The sequence below is a fragment of the Nelumbo nucifera genome, chromosome 1 (genome assembly GCF_055504915.1).
Source record: "Nelumbo nucifera cultivar China Antique chromosome 1, China Antique-T2T, whole genome shotgun sequence".
NCBI classification, from domain to species: domain Eukaryota; kingdom Viridiplantae; phylum Streptophyta; class Magnoliopsida; order Proteales; family Nelumbonaceae; genus Nelumbo; species Nelumbo nucifera.
In genome coordinates this window covers 86,265,215-86,287,298 of record NC_142649.1, presented here as the reverse complement: position 1 = coordinate 86,287,298, position 22,084 = coordinate 86,265,215, and the positions used below count along the sequence as shown (strand labels likewise).

The 22,084-nt window shown below is 46.1% G+C and overlaps 1 protein-coding gene and 1 long non-coding RNA gene across 3 annotated transcripts; both read right to left on the bottom strand.

Moving 5' to 3' along the window:
• Positions 1 to 4,033: 4,033 nt before the first annotated feature.
• LOC148803514 (uncharacterized) lies at positions 4,034 to 9,540 on the bottom strand. Its single transcript, XR_016076146.1, has 4 exons — positions 9,098 to 9,540; positions 5,228 to 8,934; positions 4,813 to 5,156; positions 4,034 to 4,740 (listed from the first exon to the last, which is right to left on the bottom strand). It is a non-coding gene; the product is annotated as an uncharacterized LOC148803514 (long non-coding RNA).
• Positions 9,541 to 17,319: 7,779 nt separating this feature from the next.
• Positions 17,320 to 21,700, bottom strand: LOC104599534 (uncharacterized). Of its 2 annotated transcripts, none has more exons than XM_010262111.2 (3): positions 21,611 to 21,700; positions 19,942 to 21,409; positions 17,320 to 18,175 (listed from the first exon to the last, which is right to left on the bottom strand). In XM_010262111.2, exons 2-3 carry the CDS (start codon positions 21,111 to 21,113, stop codon positions 18,061 to 18,063), a joined length of 1,287 nt encoding a protein of 428 aa, XP_010260413.1. In that variant the 5' UTR covers positions 21,114 to 21,409; positions 21,611 to 21,700; the 3' UTR covers positions 17,320 to 18,060. The 2 variants fall into 2 exon arrangements, with proteins under 2 accessions (XP_010260413.1, XP_010260414.1); XM_010262112.2 differs by lacking the exon at positions 21,611 to 21,700 and adding an exon at positions 21,489 to 21,610.
• Positions 21,701 to 22,084: the final 384 nt, after the last annotated feature.

Genomic DNA, 22,084 nt, shown 5'->3' with positions numbered 1-22,084 from the left:
CCCGAATAAGTATTTCACAAGAAAAACTTACCCAAATAATTGCATTTGTCTGGATAAATAACTTATCAGAAAACAAACGAGCCTAACTATAACAATACTTTTCCATCGATAATAATTCCATTCCATGGATAAGTATATCTCTGTAGCTTTGAGGGCTTTTCGTCTGGTCCGTATCTTGCATGGGACTTTAATCATCCTTATTCCCCATGAAAATGTGCTCATCTTTGCATGAAGGAGGCAGAGGAGGTTTCTTGACCGAGCAATCTTTACCCATCCTTTTGGGTAGGTCGTCATTTAAGTTGGCCTTACCATGAGTCGTTCGGTGTTCCAACTATAAAGGACTCCTTTGAACATTTGATAAATTAATCTACCTTTAGTTCACCTCATCTTCCTTATTGTTTCTTGAAATTCCCTCCTCTTCTTTAATTTCCTAGAGGGTATAATTATACTTGTTGGACAGTGATTGCCTCCTCTGGTTCTTTTCCGTTGAGTCTTTGGTTTCCATGCAGCTCATGCAATGCATGCAAAGTTTCCATACGTATCTCATCTTCCTTTATTGTGAGTTCGCAATTCAAGTTATCCTCTAATCCTCCTTCATTGTTGTCAATACCAAAATTCAGGGACGAAAGTTTGTTCTTTATTATAGAAAACATGTCTAAAATGGCGTTCATCCATTCTGTCTTTACCCAATTTTCTTTTGAAAGTTTCCTATTGGAATTGAAAAAGAAATCCACCGGCTTATCTTCTTTTTTTTATTATTTTTTTCATTGAATTTTCTCTTTCATTAATGCTTAAGTTTATCGGGAGATCCTTTAATTTTTATCGCTAATTGATGAAGGGTGATTTGGCCCGACCTAGTAAAGAGGGGACATGTGGACATGATCTGGCCAAAAGATGACAACTCAGTCAGACATGACCAGTCCGCAATAGATCGAGCTTGGATATTCAACCACCTCGGGATAAGGTTACCTCGGGACAAGATTACCTCGGGACGAGATCACCTCAGTACCAGATCGCAACAGGATCACTTCAATCCCAAGGCACTTCAGCATTCAACCTAGTTCATAACTTAAAGGCATCAGCTTGGGGATACCGACAGACCACTACGTGGTGACCCCAGAAGCCTCTCCAACGGATTCCGAACTTCACGGGACCACGCCGCATAACAGCTAGCATTATCTCCTCCCCGCCCGATTCGGGCGGAATTGATAAGCCTTATCAATTGACAGCGTTATCCCCCAATTAAAGCGGAAACGAATCTCATCATGACGAAGATCCCGCAAAACCCGCGAGGACTCAACTATATAAAAGCTCCACCCCCGGTGGTTCAAGGTACGTGTGATTTCTCTTCTCTAGCTCTCAACATTCTCAACAATTTTCAGCTCGCAACAAGTTTGCTAACTTAAGCATCGAAGCAACCTCGACGGGTTAGCCACCTCGAGTTCTCTGATCCTCCTTTTGCAGATCAACTTAGTCCGCTGTTCGACTGGAAGCCAGATCACCTCTAGCAGGAAGCAGCTAGATCACGCTACATCATTTGGCGTCGTCTATAGGAAACGCTACAGAAAGACTTTTCCACCATCAACAACTCAGAAATCCATGGCATCTTCCAACAACACCAGACAAAATGCTGAAATGAACGTCTCCGGGGGGCAGCCTTAGTTCCCGTCCGTCTACATCGATCAGTTCACCATACCGCTTACTACGGCTGGGGTCCCAATGTTGACCATGCCCCAAGCGGCTACACAAGTAAACACGCCACTCCCTCCTGTAGTTGGCACGACCTTCGCTGAACCGTTTGTGGTTCCCCCTGGAGTCGGGCAATTCCAGTTCAACGACCTGGTACACTACGTGCGGGCCATTCAGGTCCAAATGCAATAGGTCCAGCAGTTCCAACACTATTAGCAGCAAGTCCTCTGCCAGTTCTACCAGCAACAGTATCAGCAACAATTCCCTCCACTACAGCAAAATCAGCAGCCGGCTCCACCCCGACACCTAGCAGTACAGCAGAATCAACCTCGTTTGCAGAACACTCACTTTCCACACCGAGGTGAGACTTCCCAAGTTCCACTTCCTCTTGGGAGCCAGGTCTCACCCCGCGGGAGGAGGGACGGACAGGTCACCCCGTCCGCTTCACAAGGCAACGTTGGAAGTAGATCAGGAGATACTCAGCCCGCTAGGGCTATTTTACCTTGGCCTTCTCATCAAGAAGGTTCGCTCGCAGGTAACCGGTTTGGGGTTCTGGTCGCGAGCTTAAGGTGAGGCCCTTCCATCCATGGCAGTCAGCCTCAGCATCTAGAGCCACCCCATGCCAGAACAGTACCCGACCACACAGAGGTCAGTAGCACTAATGCGGAGCCGACGAAGAAGCAGTAGTGAAGGCGTCGCAAGGCACACTGAACCACAGCTCAGAATAGCCAGCTCGCTAGGCCCAGCTAATCAGAGCAAGTAAAAGGTAAAGAGGAGGCGAGCTCAACACCCACAAAGACTGCTCCTCTCCTCTCCGAGTCATCCCCTCTATCCTCCGAGCTCCTAGCGACCCCGATGCCGAAGGACTTCAAAATGCCTCATCTCGACAAGTATGATGGATCATTTGATCCAAATGACCATGTAGACTCCTTTCAGTCCCAGATGCACCTAACTGGGGCTGACGAATCTTGCATGTGCATGGCTTTCTCCACCACATTCAAAGGAGTAGCTCGCACATGGTACTGGAACCTCGTGCTAGGAACAATCAGAAGTTGGGCACAGTTTGTAGAATTGTTCACCTCGCACTTCATCACCAGCAAGAAGTGCCCAAGGTCCCAAGAAAGCCTCCTCAACGTAGTTCAAAGAGAAGGGGAGTCTATTAGAAGCTATATCAAACTCTTCAATGACACCTGCTTGTAGATCCCCGATCTAGATCCAACAGTAAGGCTTACGGTAGTGAAGAAAGGTATAACTCACAGGGAGTTCAAGTGGCATGTGGTGGCCAGCAAGCCAAAAGACATCACAGAATTCCTCAATCTCGTGGATCAGTTCATTGGGACTGAGGAAGAGATGAATCAGAGGACTAAAAATCCAGTAGAAAAGAGAAAAAGGGAAGGTGAAAACGCAAGCAACGACGGGAACAAGAGAAGAAAAAGCAAGACCCCGACCAGGGGAGGAAACAAGTCTGGGATCCGATCTCCTTCGCGATCTCGTAAGTCAGGTCAGCATTCTAGAACTCTGCCCATTGAAAGGACGAGCTACACTCCCCTCAACGAGAAAAGAGGAGAGATCCTAATGGCGATCAAGGACTCCTCCTACGTGAAGTGGCCACCTCGGTTGATGGGGATCCCGCCACCAGAAACAGAAATGTCTATTGTCACTTCCACAAAGACCATGGACATAGTACAAAGAATTGCAGGAACCTCCGTGACGAGATCGAGGAGCTCATCCGTCGCGGATATCTAAAAAACTTTATACAAAGAGAAGATACTACCTGTGATCGCTGAACTGGAGAGAGGACTGCGAGCCTATCCCAGAAGCCCAAGGGCCATGATGCCAAGCTGACATAAGACCTTAGCACTATGACAAATCCTAGTCACCTCTTCAGCATGGGCAGGCAAATCCTAGTCGCCTCCTCGACATGGGCAGACAAGTCCCAGTTGCCTCCTCGACATGGGCAGACAAGTCCTAGTCACCTCTTCGGCATAGGCAAATCATCCCCCACGCCTAAGGCATAGACAATTCGGGTATAAACCCTACGACGTCTAGCCTAGTTCGGCATATAATAATAGGTTGGACCCACTAGCTCAAAGGGACAACCAACATCTAAGCGAGTAGCCCGTGTGCAGGCAGGTCGAGTATATACCCTACAATGTCCGCTCACCTCGGCGTACATTATAAAAAGTTACCCTTACTAGTAGTCCAGATCGGTAGTTCGGGGTAACCTCCACTTGGGAAAATTCTATTTTTAGTTACCCTTACTTGTTGTCTAGCTTGGTTAGTTTGCCAGTTCAGGAGTTATTTACACAGAACATTTTTGAACAAAAGATAAGAAAAAGTGTAGTTCATTGATATCAAACTTTGAGTACAAAAAATAAGATAAAAAGTTCACTATAGACCGAGCTCGGAGACCCGGTGTATACAATATAGAAGATAAAAAGGAGTCTATTCGCCTCGGTGTTCTTTGCCCTTGTCCGAGGCCTCAGCAGAAGGGTCCATACTCTCGTCAGCACCGGTCTCTTCGATGTCAACGAGCAGTTCTCTATCACTTTCCGCCTCGGAGTCCGGATCTTCAGCAGCTTCGACAGCCATTTCATCTGTGACCCTCAAAGTAGTAATGGCGCTCAGTTCGAGCTAAGGGAATTCACGTCGGGTCAGCCACCTACTAAGCTTGAAGCCCTTACGATAGCCTTCTGTCACCGCCTCGACCAGTTCTCCACGAAACTCCTCCGAGGTCTTGTAATCCTCGACGGCCCTGACTTTGGCCTCCTCAACAGCCTGGAGGAGTATCTCAGTTCACTCCTTGATGTGGGCCTCAAGGTTCTCCACCTCCCGCTTCAGCGCCGCTTTCTCCCTCACGAGCTCCTCCTTCTCGGACATTAACAGTGTGATCAATTCCTTCTGAGCTCGCACATCTTTCTTCAACTGGTTGATTTCGTTACGGGCCAGATTTAGCTCGGCGTGAGCCTCGCGAGATGAAGACTCAGATGCAAGAGCTCGCTTCAGGTGTACCTTGGACTGGTACGTCAGAGCATGCACAACGGAGTTCACCTGCCAAGAGAACAAGAGTTAGTACAAGAAAAGTTTTAAGTGCAAAATTGAAGAAGTCAAGACAAAACTTACCACCATGCAATGAGTAGCCGCTCGAGCTCCGAGCTGAGCAACTGATAGCTCGACCCAGTTAGCGACCTCCTCGGCGTATACCGCGCTCTTTCTCTTGAGAAGGTTGTACTTCGAAGTTAGGATGCTCCGAATTGCCTCATCGCTGCACGAAGAAGCGACAGTCGCAAGAGGTTTCTTTCTGGGTTCCTCCTCGACCAGATCGATCACTGGAGATTGCTTGGCAGAGGGCTGCTCGGGCTTAGGGACGGTAGCCTGCGGGGACTCAACGCGAGATCTTTTGGCAGCTCGCTTCTTCTTTCCCTTCATTCTACCAAGGAATTCGTTCGCAGGGATTTTCATGGTTGCTGCAATAAAAGCAAACTATTAGAAACAACATCGAAATAAAACAAAGGCAACACAACAAGTAATGACCTACCAGGACTCAGACCAGCCTACATGAGCTTGTCCTCGGTAATGTAGTCTGCGAACTTGAGACCGAGCTCCTTCCAGGACTGGAGCGCTTCCCTTGTCTTCAAGTCCAGCCTGACACTGCGATCTTGGATGGCCACCCTCCAGTGGGTCGGGAAAGGCCACCCCTTAGTGTTACGGACCAAAAAGTAAACCCTTTTCTAGGTCGGGACCTTGTTTGGGAGTCCGTGCAAGAGCTTGTAGCCCGGACGAGGGGACAAGTAGTAAGTCCGTCTGTGCTCGGGTAGAACACAAGAGGAATTCTTCATTATTGAAAGGATGGAAGAAAAAATGTCAAGGTCAAGGGGCAAGTTATAGTCATGGAAGAGAGAGATGATTCCTACTACATTGCATATGGAGTTCGGATGCAACTAATCTATGGTGATGTTAAAAAGTTTTATAACTTCTACAATCAGGGGGTGAAGTGGAAGATGAAGACCAGTTGCGAGCTGCTCCTCGAAGATCACGATTTCGTCGTGAATGTGCTCCCAGGGAAAGTTACATAGGGGAAGACTATAGACAAGGTTGCTCAGAAGCCTATACCGAGCTACTAAGATCTGGAGCCTGTCTGTTGTCATCTTCGACGGGCCAAAGTTATCTGGCTGCCGACCTCAGTGCGAGGTGGACGGCAGACCACCGGAGGCCTCTCGTGCCTCTCGGGGTGATTCCACCTCAAGAGGAGCACGAACCGCTTCTTGACCGGAAGTAGACTTGTTCATGGGTCGGGCGGCCCAACGAGCTGGCCCGGCCCCCGGACAGGCTTGAACAAGTATATGGGCCCGTGGGCTTAACCTCGGGCCAAAAAGCCCGGCCCGCAATAAATTCAAGCTGGGCTCGGGATTTATCAAAATAGCATGGCCCGACCTATACTTAAACCTAAATAAAACCCCTAGTCGAGACATCTATGTCTCTTCCCATTCTTTTTTTCAGTCGACCCTTCATCTCCAATATCTAGTTCTCCACGTCCTCCACACTGCACAGTTCTCATCCCCACACTCTCAGGCAGCCACAACCGGCGAGGCGACGAACGTTCACCGGCGCAACAACTCCAGCGGCGGCGGTGAGCTCTCTCTTTCTCTCTCTCTCTCTCTCTCTTTCTTTCTCAAACGCGAACTGATCAAGTGATCATTGTCAAAATTGCAAGTCAAGCTCGCAGCTTACAGACCACAATCACCGATTCACCGCAAACTCTCCGGTGAATACAATCACCGGCGGCGGCAATGAGTCCTCTTTACCATTTTATTCTATAACAATCTTTAGTGTTTACTGTTTTTATAACTGTTGGTCCTGCTGAAAAGAACAAGGCATAATCGCAGAAGTGGCTTGTTTCTTCCTAAGAACTTGTTAGTGCTTGAAGCAGAAACGTCAGGAGACTCAGAAACGTCGGGCTTCGGGCTCGGGCTCGGGCTTCTGGCTTTTTGTCAGGGCCGGGCTCGGGCCTATCATTTTTCTGTTAATGAAGACTAAAAGCCTGGCCCGAGCCCGGCCCGGCCCGGCCCATGAATAGGTCTAACCGAAAGTAGCTCCTTCGGTGAGGTGATCTACGACCTGAGCCGAGGTACCCACCTCGGCCCCAGCGGATTCACTGCTCCCATCCAGGAGACTATCAAAGCTAAAACTAGACATGGAAATGACAACTGAATAAAAAAGGAGAGCTAGGGAAGACTCACTAAGGAGAGGCCAAACTGAAAGAAGACACCAAACTGGAGAAACCGAGCTAAGGAACTTGCACGCGACCTCAAATTGAAGGCTAGCGAATTTGTGGTGAAGCAAATGAGTCTCGAGCCCCCTATTTATAGCCGTTGTGTTCGAGAATCAACGGTCGAGATCGAAGCAATCCGACGGCTCCTAGGAAAACTGGCTACGCGACCCCTGAGGTTGAAATCGGTTTAGTGCGTTTTTTGATGTCCACGGAGTTTATAGATTGCGTAACGTCCGCACATAGACCAGACGCGACCTGGGTTATTCCTGGTTGAGTCGGGTAGCGGAACATGTCCGACCAGCGATTCGCCCGACATGCCGCCTGGACCTTGGGCCAAATCCACATGGACTTGTCATTAACTCCCCGCACTGGGTTAGGATCCCTGGATCAGGGAGTGGGGGGCAATTGATGAAGGGTGATTTGCTCGACTTAGTAAAGAAGGGACACATGGACACGACCTGGCCAAAAGATAACAACTCAGCCTGACATGACCAGTCCGCAATAGATCGAGCTCGGATATTCAACTACCTTGGGATAAGGTTACCTCGGGACGAGATCACCTCGGTACCAGATCGAAACAGGATCACTTCGATCCCAAGGCACTTCGGCATTCAACCCAGTTCGGAACTTAAAGGCATCAGCTCGGGGATACCGACAAACCATTAAGTGGTGACCCTAGAAACCAAACCAATGGATTCCGAACTTCACGAGACCACGCCGTGTAACAGCTAGCATTATCTCCTCCCCGCCCGATTCGGGCGAAATTGGTAAGCCTTATCAATTGACAGTGTTATCGCCCAATTAAAGTGGAAACAGATCCCATCGTGACGAAGATCCCGCAACCGATCCACAAAAACCCGCGAGGACTCAACTATATAAAAGCTCCACCCCCAGTGGTTCAAGGTACGCATGATTTCTCTACTCTCTAGCTCTCAATATTCTCGGCAATTTTCAGCTCGTAACAAATTTGCTAACTTAAGCATCGGAGCGACCTCGCTGGGTTAGTCACCCTAGGTTCTCTGATCCTCCTTTTGCAGAACCTAGTCTGTCGTCTAACCAGAAGCCAAATCACCTCCAACAGGGAACAGCTAGATCGTGCTACATCACTAATATTAGAAGCATTATCGTTCAAAAGTGTTCTGCCTTTGTTAAGGGCCCATGCCCACTTCGCTCTCTTTTGCATGAAATCTTCGTCTCTACCTTCTCTTCCAGATTTGCCTTTATATCATTAGGGGCTATTTTCCCCATTATATTCAATTTACTATTCTTTCGATCATATGGATATTGAATTAACAGTTTTGACAACCCCTGTACTATTCGGAAAAGGCAATTTTACCCTCAAATTATAAAAAGGGTCAATTTAGACCTTAGGTTTCAAAAAAAAGGCCAACCGTAAAATGCCTGGTGTTAGTGATGTCGTTCACAATCTATTAAATAATGAATAAAATATTAGAAAATACTGATATATACTATTAAATTAGAAAAAAAAATAAAAATTATAAGTGAATCCCATTGAATAAAATAAAACCTATTTAATGTATAATCATAAATGTTAAAAATAATATATAAGTGAGTCGCATTTAAAATTTTATTTTATAAGAAAAAAATAATAGATGGAGTCCACTTGAAATTTTATTTATGAGAGAAAAATAATAGGTAAGTCCCACTTGAAATTGTCTCTCTCTTTCTTCTTCTTCTTCCTGCTTTCCTCTTTCTTCGTGTGCCTCTGCAACCCAAACCAGCAATTCCAATTCATCAAAATTAATCTTCTGAAACCATGTCAGAACTCAGGCAAGCACTTATATGGCACATCTCTGTGTGTTGCTCTGTGATTGGCTATTACACTGATGGAGTACTTCTCTCTCTTGGTCATACGATGTGTGGCCCATAAAACGTAAAGAATAATTCTAGTTCAGATCATGCTTGGACATGGAAATATGGAATCAGAGACAAGAGCACTCGGAATAACTGGCCTACATGATGAACAAGTGATAAGCGTGGTTCTAGTAAACCAATAAATGACACAGATTCTATATATGCACTCAGTTAAACAGGATTATTCATCCATAATAGACGTGTAAATCTGGTCCAAGACCACAAAGGGAATTTGATTAAGCTACAACAATGGCTTTTTACCTTCTATTGACACTAATTTTCAGAGGAATCGCACTTTATGGGCGGTAGAGAAATGCTTAGTCGCAGCTATCATGGTCCCCTCCGGATCAGAAAGCGATGGCGTCTTCAGCCCCTTCGCAATATTGTCATAGTTTCTGTATCCGTAGAAAATTGAAGACAAAGATCTTTAGAATGGTGAGTACCACCTCGCCTTCTTATATTTGCTCATCTTCCTTGCTTATTATCACCCTTGTAATGGAAAGATCAACACTAAATCTCGCAGCACTCTGTAAACGTTTGGATTGCAAAGAATGAAATTGAATGATTAATCTTCAAAGTTTCTGATACTATCAATTTACTCGTTCAACTCTTATTTATATTGACGGAGTTTCTTGGATATCAAGATAACAGAATGGGGATCCTGGGTTTGATTTTTCATAAAGGGAAGATACATGCGGGAGTCTTCGTTTTGACCATGATCACGGGAAATTATCTAACCCACCATTTCTATACAGATGCAGTGTTGACAGAGTAGTTTCCTGGAAACTGTTAATCTATCAAAATAACATCAACATCTAAAATGTCAAGCTCATCAGAGGGCATCGATGAATCTTCCAACATTTCCGTGTTTGAATTTTACTAGTTTAATGGTCTTTGCTTGATCCATATAATGACCCTGTTAGCCGCGTTCATTTTTTGATAAGCCCCTAAAAGGCTCGGTTGGAACTGCAGGTTTGGGTTGCCATGGCCGAACATAAGAAAGTGCGAGGAAGAAAAAGAAGAAGAAGAGGAAGAAGAATAGAGACTCGCAATTTCAAGTGGGGCGCATCTATTATTTTTCTCTTGAAAGAGAATTTTTTAATTGAACCTATTTATATATTATTTTCAATATTTATGATTATACATTAAATAAGTTTTTATTTTTATTCAGTGAGACTCACTTGAAATTTTCTAGTTTTTTTAGTTTAACGGTGCAACATCAGCATTTTCTATTATTTTAATTATTATTTAACGAATTGTGAACAGCATTATTAATACCGGGCATTATCCTAGGGTCTAAGTTTTCCCTTTTTTAATTTGATGACAAAATTGCCTTTTTCCGAATATTACAAGGGTTGCCAGAGCCGTTAATCCTATGGAGATTTCATTTTATTTCGAAAAGCTTTTGTTCCTGAATCACTAACCTCTATACACTGGTTCCTGTCATTCATGCTATCTCAAGGCCTAAGGTACCTCTATTAAATGGTGGTGTTTCCAATCTGCCACTCCATTTTGTTGGAGTTCACTCGTCCCAGTCACGGTCTTAGAGTGTGGATTCGGGAGAATGAAAAATGATGAAAAAAAGACTGCCACACAGTTTAGTTGTGTGATTTTGCTGACTGATAACCTACAAGGGCATAGTACCTCTCTTTAGTGTGGCTGATGTGCTTGCAGTGGTCAGTCAAAGCTTAGATCGAGGAGCTCCAATGTCTTTATCCTTGGATACATCAACTGCTAATGCTGCCCCTTCAGGTTGCAAAGGTTAAACAGTTGAACTGGAAAGTTGTATGAGTGTATGCATTGTTCAGGGACGATAGGGGCTCTGATCCGAGGATGCTTGAACAGATTATGTTGAAGGATTCATTCATTCAAGCTCATAAGAAACTGATGCAACTTCTCTTTGTCCCATTTTACCAAGAAAACCTTGGTTGCTCCACAGGTACATTTAGGATACACTGTAATGGTGCTGAGTTCATCCCATAGTATTTTCAATTTTGTAAAATAGTTGTTTACCGAAAGGTCACCTTGCTGTAGCAAGGCCAAATCTTGTTTCAATTGATATATTTGGGGATGTTTCCCTGCGAGAATCTTTCTTGAAGCTCTTTCCAAATTTTTGCAACTGATTTGATGAAGGTTGTACTATTATAGATCTCTCTTATTAGTGAATTGAAGATCCATGCAACCACCATCGAGTTGCACTTGATCCAGGAATTCAGATTTGGAAAACCAGCCGCTGGTTTAGGTAGTGAGCCATCAATGAAAGGAATCCTGTTCTTTGCCTGTAGTGCATTGGTTATAACTCACTGCCACATTGGAAAATTGTCTCCATGGAGGAGGCAAGAAACGAGAACCTCTCCTGGAGTATCAGATGGAGGTAAGTAGTAAGGAAAATTCTCTCTAGTATGAATTGAATAGGAAATTGACTAGCTCTACACCTATTATTTATAAATTTCCCTTTAGGTACCTCTAAGTTTTAGGAAATTGACTTGAAAAAAGAATTTGCTTATGATTGATTGTAGGTATGAATTGATTTCACGAATAAAGAGCACCCCTCTAATCTTTAACGATAATGTCAATTGTTAGAAAATTTAAGAATACTGTAAGACATAGCATGATTCCAACAGTAACTCCATATCATGGTAAGTCTTCTCATAAATAACCCACATAATCCTACTAATTTAAGGAAGTAAACTCCCGTAAAATAGCTATTCTTATCTATTTAATAAAATTAGCCTACATATTTAGATAATTAAGCTCTTTCCTTTTCCATCCATGCAGGTTTATCACTAGCAAGTGTTAAGTATACTAAACTGGTTTGGAATCCATTAATAGATAATGGAACAAAGCTTTCCTCTTTCTAATGTCAATTTTATAACAATTAGAAATTATACAAACAAATTCATGGTAAACATCTTATTCTATTCTAATCATTGAATTTGAACCATTATATGAGGGGCAAATGAAAATGATGAAATCCAGCAGCAAATGTTGCACTCGTATAGGAAATAGGAATGTTGGGTCCTCTTCTCATCAGCTTGAACCAATAAAACTGATGTAACCGTTTTTGGTCACGTACCATTTTTTGGGATGTGTAAAATTTTTTGGCTAAGTACCTCGTGTTTGACCCGGTGGTGACGTGCCTTGGTGATGAGCTACTTGGTGGCGAACTTCCCGAGGGAGAACTGCCTGGTGGCGAACTGCCTGGTGATGCTTCCTGGTGGCGAACTGCCTAATGGCGAACTGCCCGGTGGTGAACTGACCGATGGCGAACTGCCCGGTGGCGAACTGCCTGATGGTGAACTGCCTGGTGGCGAACTGCCTGGTGGCGAACTGCCTGAAGGCGAACTGCCTGGTGACGAACTGCCTGATGGCGAACTACCTGGTGGCGAACTGCCCGGCAGTGCTCCCTGGTGGCGAACTGCCTGATGGCGAACTACCTGGTGACGAACTACCTGATGGCGAACTGCCTGGTGGCGAACTGCCTGATGGCGAACTGCCTGGTGGCGAACTGCCTGGCAGTGCTCCCTGGTGGCGAACTGCCTGATGGCGAACTGCCTGGTGACGAACTGCCTGATGGCGAACTGCTTGGTGGCGAACTGCCCGGCAGTGCTACCTAGTGGCGAACTGCCTGATGGCGAACTGCCTGGTGGCGAACTGCCTGGTGGCGAACTATCTGGTAGTGTTCCCTGATGGCGAACTCGTCACTTGACTTGCTCCTAGGCGGTCTGCAACTCAGAGGATGGTGGAGCTCCCTGGTGCAGCGCTACCCGACTACCCCCTGCGTGAGGTGATTTTCTCTCCTTTGTAGACGACGGGAGCTGAGGGACCTGCGGGAACTGAATCAGAGGACCCGGGGGTATTTTCCCGGCGGGGACTCTCCGATGCCTAAGTTAGCATTCTGATTACAGAGGGCTTGGAGAGAAATGAGAGAGCTAGAGAGCGGGGGTCACCATACTCCTTTTTCTCCTCTGTTAGCTTTGGGGGTCGGAGTCCTTACATAGTGGTGCCCTCGTGGGTTAAGTGGGTAAAAAGCCTTCAAATGGTAAGACGTCATATCCCGTCAGAACCGGGGTACGGTGATGAACTCCTCGAGGTTGTCAGGTCGGCGCCTGTCAGTCGGCGGGTCGGTGTCCGGGCCAGGTTGCCAGGTCGGTGCCTGTGCCAGTCGGCGGGCCTGTGTCCGGGTCATGTTGTCAGGTCGGCGCCTGTGTCCGGGCCAGATCGCCAGGTCGGCGCTTGTGTCAGTCGGCGGGTCGGTGTCCAGGCCAGGTTGCCAGGTCGGCGTCTGTGTCAGTCGGCGGGTCGGCGTCCGGCCAGGTTGCCAGGTCGGCGCCTGTGTCCGGGTCAGGTCAGCAGGTCGGCGCCTGTGTCCAGGTCTTGTTGTCATGTCGGCGCCAGTGTCCGGGCCAGATCGCCAGGTCGGCGCCTGCGTCCGGGCCAGATTGCCAGGTCGACGCATGTGGCAGGCTCATCCGGCCAGGTCGCGCAGTTCGCGCGCGGGTCGCGCGCAGGCCGCGCCAGGTCGCGCCAGGCCAGCCAGACCGGTGCCCGGGGGGGGACCAACTTGGTAAGTTGTTGCCTGGGGGCTTGCCTAGTTGTCACGAGGTGCCACGTGTCGCAACTTCACTGGAGGGCCAAATCTGCCCTCATCAATTGCCCCTCACTCCCGAGCTGAGAGTAACTCAGCGAAGGGAGTAGATTTCTTTTGGCCCGTAAGTTGACGAGTTAGTAAGTTTTGATCCAATTCCTTAGGCTTTGGGAGCTGCCTGTATGTGGCGAGCTGCTAGTAAGACGAGGGGGTCTCCGCCGGTTTCAGTAGTGTAAACCTTAGGCTCTGGGGCAACTTATAGTTCACTTTTGCTGATTTTGTTCCTGTTGAGAAAGCGATTGGATATTTAGCAACAGTGTGGCCCGCAGGCTTTGGGAGTGACTCATAGTCTACTCTTTTTGATTTTCGCCCGTGCCGGAGAGGCGACCGGGTCTTAAGCAGTAATGTGGCCCGTAGGCTTTTGGGAGTGACTCTTAGTCTACTCCTTTTTGACTTTTGCCCGTGCCGGAGGGGCGACCAGGTCTTAAGCAATAATGTGGCCCGTAGGCTTTTGGGAGTGACTCGTAGTCTACTCTTTTTTGACTTTTGCCCGTGCCGGAGGGGCGACCGGGTCTTAAGCAGTAATGTGGCCCGTAGGCTTTTGAGAGTGACTCGTGGTCTACTCTTTTTTGACTTTTGCCCGTGCCGGAGGGGCGACCGGGTCTTAAGCAGTAATGTGGCCCATAGGCTTTGCCTGTGAGGTGTCGAGCTATGATTGTGCTGCATCAGCTTCATAATGCCGGTCACCCACTCCTACAAGAAGCTGCTAGGGGCTCGACCTTCGGGGGCAGCACTACTAACTTTAGGTTGCCAGCTCACACGGGAGCCTTGGAAGGCTCGACCGGTAAGGGCGCCTATGTAGTCTGTTGGCCGTCAACTCCCGCGGAAGCCACGAAGAGCTCATCTTTGTAGGGGGACCTTGCGGAGAGGACTGATGAGGCATCATCTGAATCGAAAGTAAGGTTGGTAGAGCTACTTAGTCTGTTAGCCCCCTGCATAGTTTTTGAGTTCATTAAAACTGTAAACTATAAAGTGATATCTTCAAAAAAGTGAGGACTTAGCTTTGGTAGGATGAGAACTTAGCTTTTGTAGGATGAGAACTTAGCTTTTCGTAGCGTATTCCCACAGACGGCGCCAATTGATGTAACCGTTTTTGGTCACGTACCATTTTTTGGGATGTGTAAAATTTTTTGGCTAAGTACCTCGTGTTTGACCTGGTGGTGACGTGCCTTGGTGATGAGCTACTTGGTGGCGAACTTCTCGGGGGAGAACTGCCTGGTGATGCTTCCTGGTGGCAAACTCCCTAATGGCGAACTGCCCGGTGGCGAACTGCCTGGTGGCGAACTGCCCGGTGGCGAACTGCCTGATGGCGAACTGCCTGATGGTGAACTGCCTGATGGCGAACTGCCTGGTGACGAACTGCCTGATGGCGAATTGCCTGATGGCGAACTGCCTGGTGGCGAACTGCCCGGTGGTGAACTGCCTGATGGCGAACTGCCTGATGGCGAACTGCCTGGTGGTGAACTGCCTGATGGCGAACTGCCTGGTGACGAACTGCCTAATGGCGAACTGCCTGATGGTGAACTGCCTGGTGGCGAACTGCCCGGCAGTGCTCCCTGGTGGCGAACTACCTGATGGCGAACTGCCTGGTGGCGAACTGCCCGGCAGTGCTACCTGGTGGCGAACTGCCCGACAGTGCTCCCTGGTGGCGAACTGCCTGATGGCGAACTGCCTGGTGACGAACTGCCTGATGGTGAACTGCCTGGTGGCGAACTGCCCGGCAGTGCTACCTGGTGGCGAACTGCCTGATGGCGAACTGCCTGATGGCGAACTGCCTGGTGGCGAACTGCCCGGCAGTGCTTCCTGGTGGCGAACTGCCTAATGGCGAACTGCCTGGTGACGAACTGCCTGATGGCGAACTGCCTGGTGGCGAACTGCCTGGTGGCGAACTGCCCGGCAGTGCTACCTGGTGGCGAACTGCCTGATGGCGAACTGCCTGGTGGCGAACTATCTGGTAGTGTTCCCTGATGGCGAACTCGTCACTTGACTTGCTCCTAGGCGGTCTGCAACTCAGAGGATGGTGGAGCTCCCTGGTGCAGCGCTACCCGACTACCCCCTGCATGAGGTGATTTTCTCTCCTTTGTAGACGACGGGAGCTGAGGGACCTACGGGAACTGAATCAGAGGACCCGGGGGTATTTTCCCGGCGGGGACTCTCCGATGCCTAAGTTAGCATTCTGATTACAGAGGGCTTGGAGAGAAATGAGAGAGCTAGAGAGCGGGGGTCACCATACTCCTTTTTCTCCTCTGTTGGCTTTGGGGGTCGGAGTCCTTATATAGTGGTGCCCTCGCGGGTTAAGTGGGTAAAAAGCCTTCAAATGGTAAGACGTCATATCCCGTCTGAACCGGGGTACGGTGATGAACTCCTCGAGGTTGTCAGGTCGGCACCTGTCAGTCGACGGGTCGGTGTCCGAGCCAGGTTGCCAGGCCGGCGCCTGTGTCTGTCGGCGGGTCGGTGTCCGGGCCAGGTTGCCAGGTCGGTGCCTGTGTCAGTCGGCGGGCCTGTGTCCGGGTCATGTTGTCAGGTCGGCGCCTGTGTCCGGGCCAGATCGCCAGGTCAGCGCCTTGTCAGTCGGCGGGTCGGTGTCCGGACCAGGTTGCCAGGTCGGCGTCTGTGTCAGTCGGCGGGTCGGCGTCCGGCCAGGTTGCCAGGTCGGCGCCTGTGTCCGGGTCAGGTCAGCAGGTCGGCGCCTGTGTCCAGGTCTTGTTGTCAGGTCGGCGCCAGTGTCCGGGCCAGATCGCCAGGTCGACGCCTGCGTCCGGGCCAGATTGCCAGGTCGGCGCATGTGGCAGGCTCATCCGGCCAGGTCGCGCAGGTCGCGCCAGGTCGCGCGCAGGCCACGCGCAGGCCGTCCCAGGTCGCACGCAGGCTGCGCCAGGCCAGCCAGACCGGTGCCCGGGGGGGACCAACTTGGTAAATTGTTGCCTGGGGCTTGCCTAGTTGTCACGAGGTGCCACGTGTTGCAACTTCACTGGAGGGCCAAATCTGCCCTCATCAAAAACCAATGAGTGACGACATTCAATAATCTACCAATCACGTTTCATCAAATGTAAGTCTACCTTTATTGTTTACATATTGTCTTGTCTTACACTACCCTTAAATCCTTTAACAATTGATATCGTCATTAAAAACTAATGAAAATAATAAAATATTAAATTTACCCTCCACTATTTCTTAGTTTTTCAAAATAAAACCCAACTAATTAAAGATCGGAGGGGTGCTTCCTTTATCTAAGAGAAAGGCCTTCAATGTTCAAAATACCCAACAGCTTTCTTCGTAATATGGCCTCCACAATAATAGCAAACCCTATCCATTTTTTGGCCATAATGTCTCCCATCTTTGATACCTTCTTAGCTGAAACTGCATTAGTTGCATTAGTCGTACACTTGTAAGAACCGAACCACTTCTCCTACATATACCCACTTCTCCACGGTAGGACGTGCAAAGTCAGGTAATAATTTGTTAGTCGAGCTATGGTAAATTCTCTACAGAGAGCCACTTCGACAATGTAACGAGTTCTAGCAAAAATGACGTTAATGTATTCAGAGTCCTGTTGGGAACTGACGATTTTCTCTCATCGGGATTTACAAAGACCTCACATTGTTATGTTATACACATAAAAGGCTATTTTAAGAATTTTAAAAATAATATATCCATGACGCAATGTCACATGTGTATGAAGTGTAACGAAAAATTAACGACCCTCAGTGGTGGCAATTGGGATTTGCCCTTAGTGGTGGTAATTGGGCGGGGTGGATTGGATTTGGTTCCCAACCCATTAATGACCCAATTATATTTAAATGAATTAGATTCAACCAAACCCGCTCTAATCCAATTCAATCCACCCAAAACTATTAATCTTATATTTATAGACTTAAAAAATAAACTAACTCTCTCTTGACAAATAAGTTGGTCATAATTTTACTTATACAAGTGGTGAAGGTTCAAATCATGTTACACAAGTTGGTCATAGTTTGCTCAAGTTTTCTGCAATGAAAGGTCATTTAAGTGAAAAAACATTTTAATACTTCCAGAATTTTGGCAGCAATCACCACTATAGGTCCTCAGCGGCATCGTGCCATTCCACCTGTGCCACGCTCAGTCTACATCCTTAGCTGAGAAGATTGATTACTCTGACTCGATGTCCAGCTATGGCCAAACCGAAGCATAAATGCCAGTTCTCACCGTACTTTTTAACAATGGATAGCAGGAGCAGTGATAGTCGAGTGCTGTCCGACCTGTGCTTTGCCTTTGCCCACATATCAAAAATTGCTGCTTCTCGCTTCAAATCCATTCAATACCAGTTTGCTGATTCTCGAGATCAACTCCAACCTTAATGGCCATTTTGAAGGTTCAGGAAAATCACATGTAAAAGATGAGACTAGCGCTAAGCCCAAAGATATTCTGACAGAAACTTTGAATTACAATGGTATGTGCAGATATACGAGTCAAAAAGGGATAATCAATTTATAAAATATGATCCCTCAGTTGGAGCTTTATGTAGTTGAAAGCTTCAACAACAGCCCCATGATAGCTGAATGGAATTTGTGCTAGGGATTGATCTAGCCAGTCATTCTCAATGGCCCTCCCAATCCTTCAGCTTCTTGCTTCCTTTGGGTTTGGCGATTGGCGCATTCATTCCAGCCATCTTAGCATTGTACTTTGCCCTCAGAGGATCATTATATGTCCATCTGCATCAAAAAAACAATACCAACATCAGGATATAAACGTCTACAGGGGAGTTACACTTCATAAAAATAGTAGCTGCTAGAACGAAAAATTGCAGTGTTTAACATATATTCAAGTAGCATGACAAAATTCATGTAAAAATAAGAAGAGGATCAACAAAGATGCATGGCAATGGCATGGGGATAGTTGGTATGCACTACATCTTCTTGGCGCTCATACCAGACTGGATAACAAGCACTACCAGGAAGTGTCTCATCACTTCTCTTACTTCTCTTCGTTACCCATCTGCAATAGAACTTCTGCTTGAACTAAGTAGTTTCTCATTATAATGTCTGTAGTTTTTGTTGCTAACTCCCTCGTCTTACTACCTGTAGCCCTATAGATTTCTTGTAGTGTATTTCTATTTTCCTACTGCAGTTATCTAATTTTTGTTGCTAACTAAAGACTTGATTAATTTATTTACATTACCAGTAGTTATCTAATTTTTTAAGCTTCAATCTAAGTAGCTTCCAATCCTGCAGCTAGTTGAGATTCTAGATTTGCATATAGTGTTATTCTTATTAATCAGTACTGAACCTGGAATGAGATTCACCTTATAGGATCTCTTAATGGGAATAAAAGGAAAAAAAGGATGATCCAGATTTCTAAGGCCTTGGGAATTAAAGAGCCCCCAGAAGGTAAAACTGATTTGAAATGAACAGAGCCCCCAGTGCTAAATAGAACTAGAGTGGAAAAATAAAGCCACAGGGAAAGATGCTACCGTTGTGATGAGATACTGCTCACTCCAGAAAAATGACAAAAAATTTAAACAAGACTTTCCTAGCCCTAATTCCAAAAAGAAATGGGCCAGAAATCCCAGACCATTTTAGGCCATTCCAAAAAGAAATAAACTCATTGCTAAAACTCTAGTAAATAGATTGCAACCCCTTCTAGGGAAATTAATTTTCCAAAATCAATCAGCCTTCATCCCAGGGAGACAAATCTCAGATAATATATTAATCACGCATGAAATTTTCCTTTCTCTGAAAAAGGAAAAAAGGTAAGTTAGGGATAGCCGCCTCTAAGATTCACATGGAAAAAGCAAATGACATGTTAGAATGGGAATATATAAGAGCAACTCTCCAAAAATTCGGATTCCATAATAAATGGGTAGGATGGATTATGGAATGTGTGACTACTGCTAGTTTTCAGGTCTTGGTCAATGGATCTCCTACTAATAGCTTCACTCCTAATAGAGGTAGGTATACGGCAGGGTGACTCCCTATCCCCGCACCTGTTTGTTATTTGTAGTGAAGCCCTGACCAGAAATATAGAAAAAATTGCTATGAATAGTAAGCATCTATTGGATTTCAAAACATCTAGAGGGGGGCTTAAGATATCTGTACTGCAATTTTCTGATGACTGCATCATATTTGCAAAAGCAAATCTTGAAGCCTGTCACCAATTAAAAGACATTATTGCAAAGTTTTCATCAGCCTCGGGATTGAAACCCAACTATCAGAAATCATCTCTTCTCTTCTCCAAGAATGCATCCGCAAAATTTCAGAGGATGATAGCCAGAGCTGCTGGGATCCCAAGAAATAATAAGGAAGAAAAGTAACTGGGAGCCCCATAAAAGAATAGTTACAGATTATCAGGCAAAAAAGAACTACAGTGGTACATATCTATTTCTTCTACAGAATTTCTGAAAATAATAAGAGCACAAAAGTAAAATAGTTATTAATAAAAGGAAATTTGAACTGAGAAGCAGAGATGAAAGTAGACATACGGATTGTTCCAATCAGTTGTATCCTCATTGACAAGATGGGTCCATTTAGTCCTCCCACTACGCCCAAAGTGCTTAACCTGCATGACTTTGGGCAGTATTGTCTTGTCCATCTTATCCTCCCCAGTAGGAGCAGAGAAATCACGAGAGTAGATAGTGTCCGCACGATCATCTGCATCAGACTGGAAGAAAGCACCTTTGTGGTAATATTTCTGCATAAATCTCCATTTCTGCTTGGGTACAGGGAGTGGTTTAGGATTTTTCCTCTCCCATTCTCTCCGCTCCTCCTCTGTCATGTTTCTAACCTTCTCTATCTCCTCCTTCTCCTTCAACATTGCCTCCCGGTCTTCCCTATCCCTCTTAATTCTTGCAATTTCTCTGGCCTTCCAAGCTTCGTACTCTTCTGCCTCATTAACCTCATCATCAGTATCCACGTCTGCAATGTTTGCCTCCACTTCCAAGTTCTTTTGTATTTCTTCATCCTTCCTTATCTCTTCAACCACAATCTGCTTGGTCTCAACCTTTCTTTCTTCCAACTTCCTTTTCATCGACTCTTCAAGAGCTCTTTCTTCTGCTTCAAGTCGCTCGCGCTCAGCTATGGTGTCCCGTTCTGACTTAGGAACAAAGACAGGCTTCACCATAGCCATACCCATTAATTCCTCCTCTGAATCAGTTTCATACTCAGACTCCTCTTCTTCTTCCTCTGCTTCCTCCTCCTCTTCCTCCGGAAGTAGTGCAGCTTCCTCGTGCTGCTTCTGAAGCAATTTCTCCCTAATTCTTCTTCTCCTTTCCTCTAAAGCATCTTCATCCTCCTCTTCTACATCTGCACCTTCTTGCCTCTTGCTTTCCTCTTCAATAGTGGAAACAATCTCAGCTTGCCGAATGCGACGATGATCAGCTCTAATTTCTTCACGATTATCAATCCTACTCTCAGCCAAACGACGCAGCCTGGGGTCATCTTTTTTGACAATTCCAGAATCATCGTCCTGGCTAGGGAAAGCTTGCTCCAAGGCAACTGCCCTAGTCGTCCTGATATCTGCATCTTCGTCTGCATCATCTGCCCATTCTGGTGCTTTTCCAGGCCAATACCTTTTCACCTTGGTTTGCCCAATCTTACCTCTAAGTTTATCCCTAATAGCAATCACGGTATCGCTAACACCAGCAGTGACAGACATGATTCTAAGTGATAAACCACCCCTCCCCCAAAACAAAAATAAGAGACAAAGACCGAATAAACCTTAGAAATAGAAACCTCGGCACTCCCTTCCTGTCCTTCAAATCTCCTCTCTTTATTAATTCTGAAGACCTTAATCCTCAATATTTTGCTCAAGTTTCCTGATACCGAAACTACAATGAAAATTAATTTCCCGTCCAACAAAATAAATTAAAGCTATACTTACAAACACGCTAGTAACCTCTGATTCCAATGAAAATCCCTAGACTTCTCACCAACCCATCAAATTCTTCAGCCCTAGAACCAATAGAAGTAAAAAATGCAGTTAGGGTTCAAGCAAAATCAACGAATTAAATAACCCACAAGCATAACATACCATTCATAAACAAGATTTATCCCAGAAAACCCAAAACAGAGGGAGAGAGAGAAAAACATCAATTGCAATTTGAAACAACTTCAGAAAATACATAGAGAGAGAGATGTACGAAAAGTCCTCACCTTCTGGCATTGTGTGGGAAGGCAAGTCGTTTGAGTGTGGAGAGGAGGCAAGGAAGGAGAAAGACGAAAAAGAAGGGAAACGGCTTCTTGCTTGCCGACTTGAAAGCGAGACGAGTCATTGCCTCCGGTTTTCGAGTCACCGGTTCAACCGTCCGGGTCGATGGTTCGACCCGTGACATCATAATTCATAAATAGATAATAAAATTATAGATGTTTAAAAATAGGTAAATTTCTTAAAATACCCGTTTAGCTAATTGAATAACTCTACTTAAAAAAAAAGAATAAAATGTCAAATTTATCTTTTACTATTTTTCAAATTTTCAAAACAAGACCTAATTCATAAAAATTTCAAAAACCTTCCTTAGTTTTACATCGTCCTACATTTATCGTATCTCATAGACTCCACCGATGTCACCTTTCAGCCCTTGCGGAACTAGAAAACAAGCTACTTCACAAAATCACAAAAACAACTAC

Excerpts from the sequence above, each read along its gene's own strand:
- LOC104599534 (XM_010262111.2), bottom strand. The coding sequence starts at position 21,113 with ATGTCTGTCACTGCTGGTGTTAGCGATACCGTGATTGCTATTAGGGAT. Across the intron at positions 18,176-19,941 it reads ACAACTGATTGGAACAATCC|ATGGACATATAATGATCCTC; the intron begins GTATGTCTACTT and ends TTTTTGATGCAG.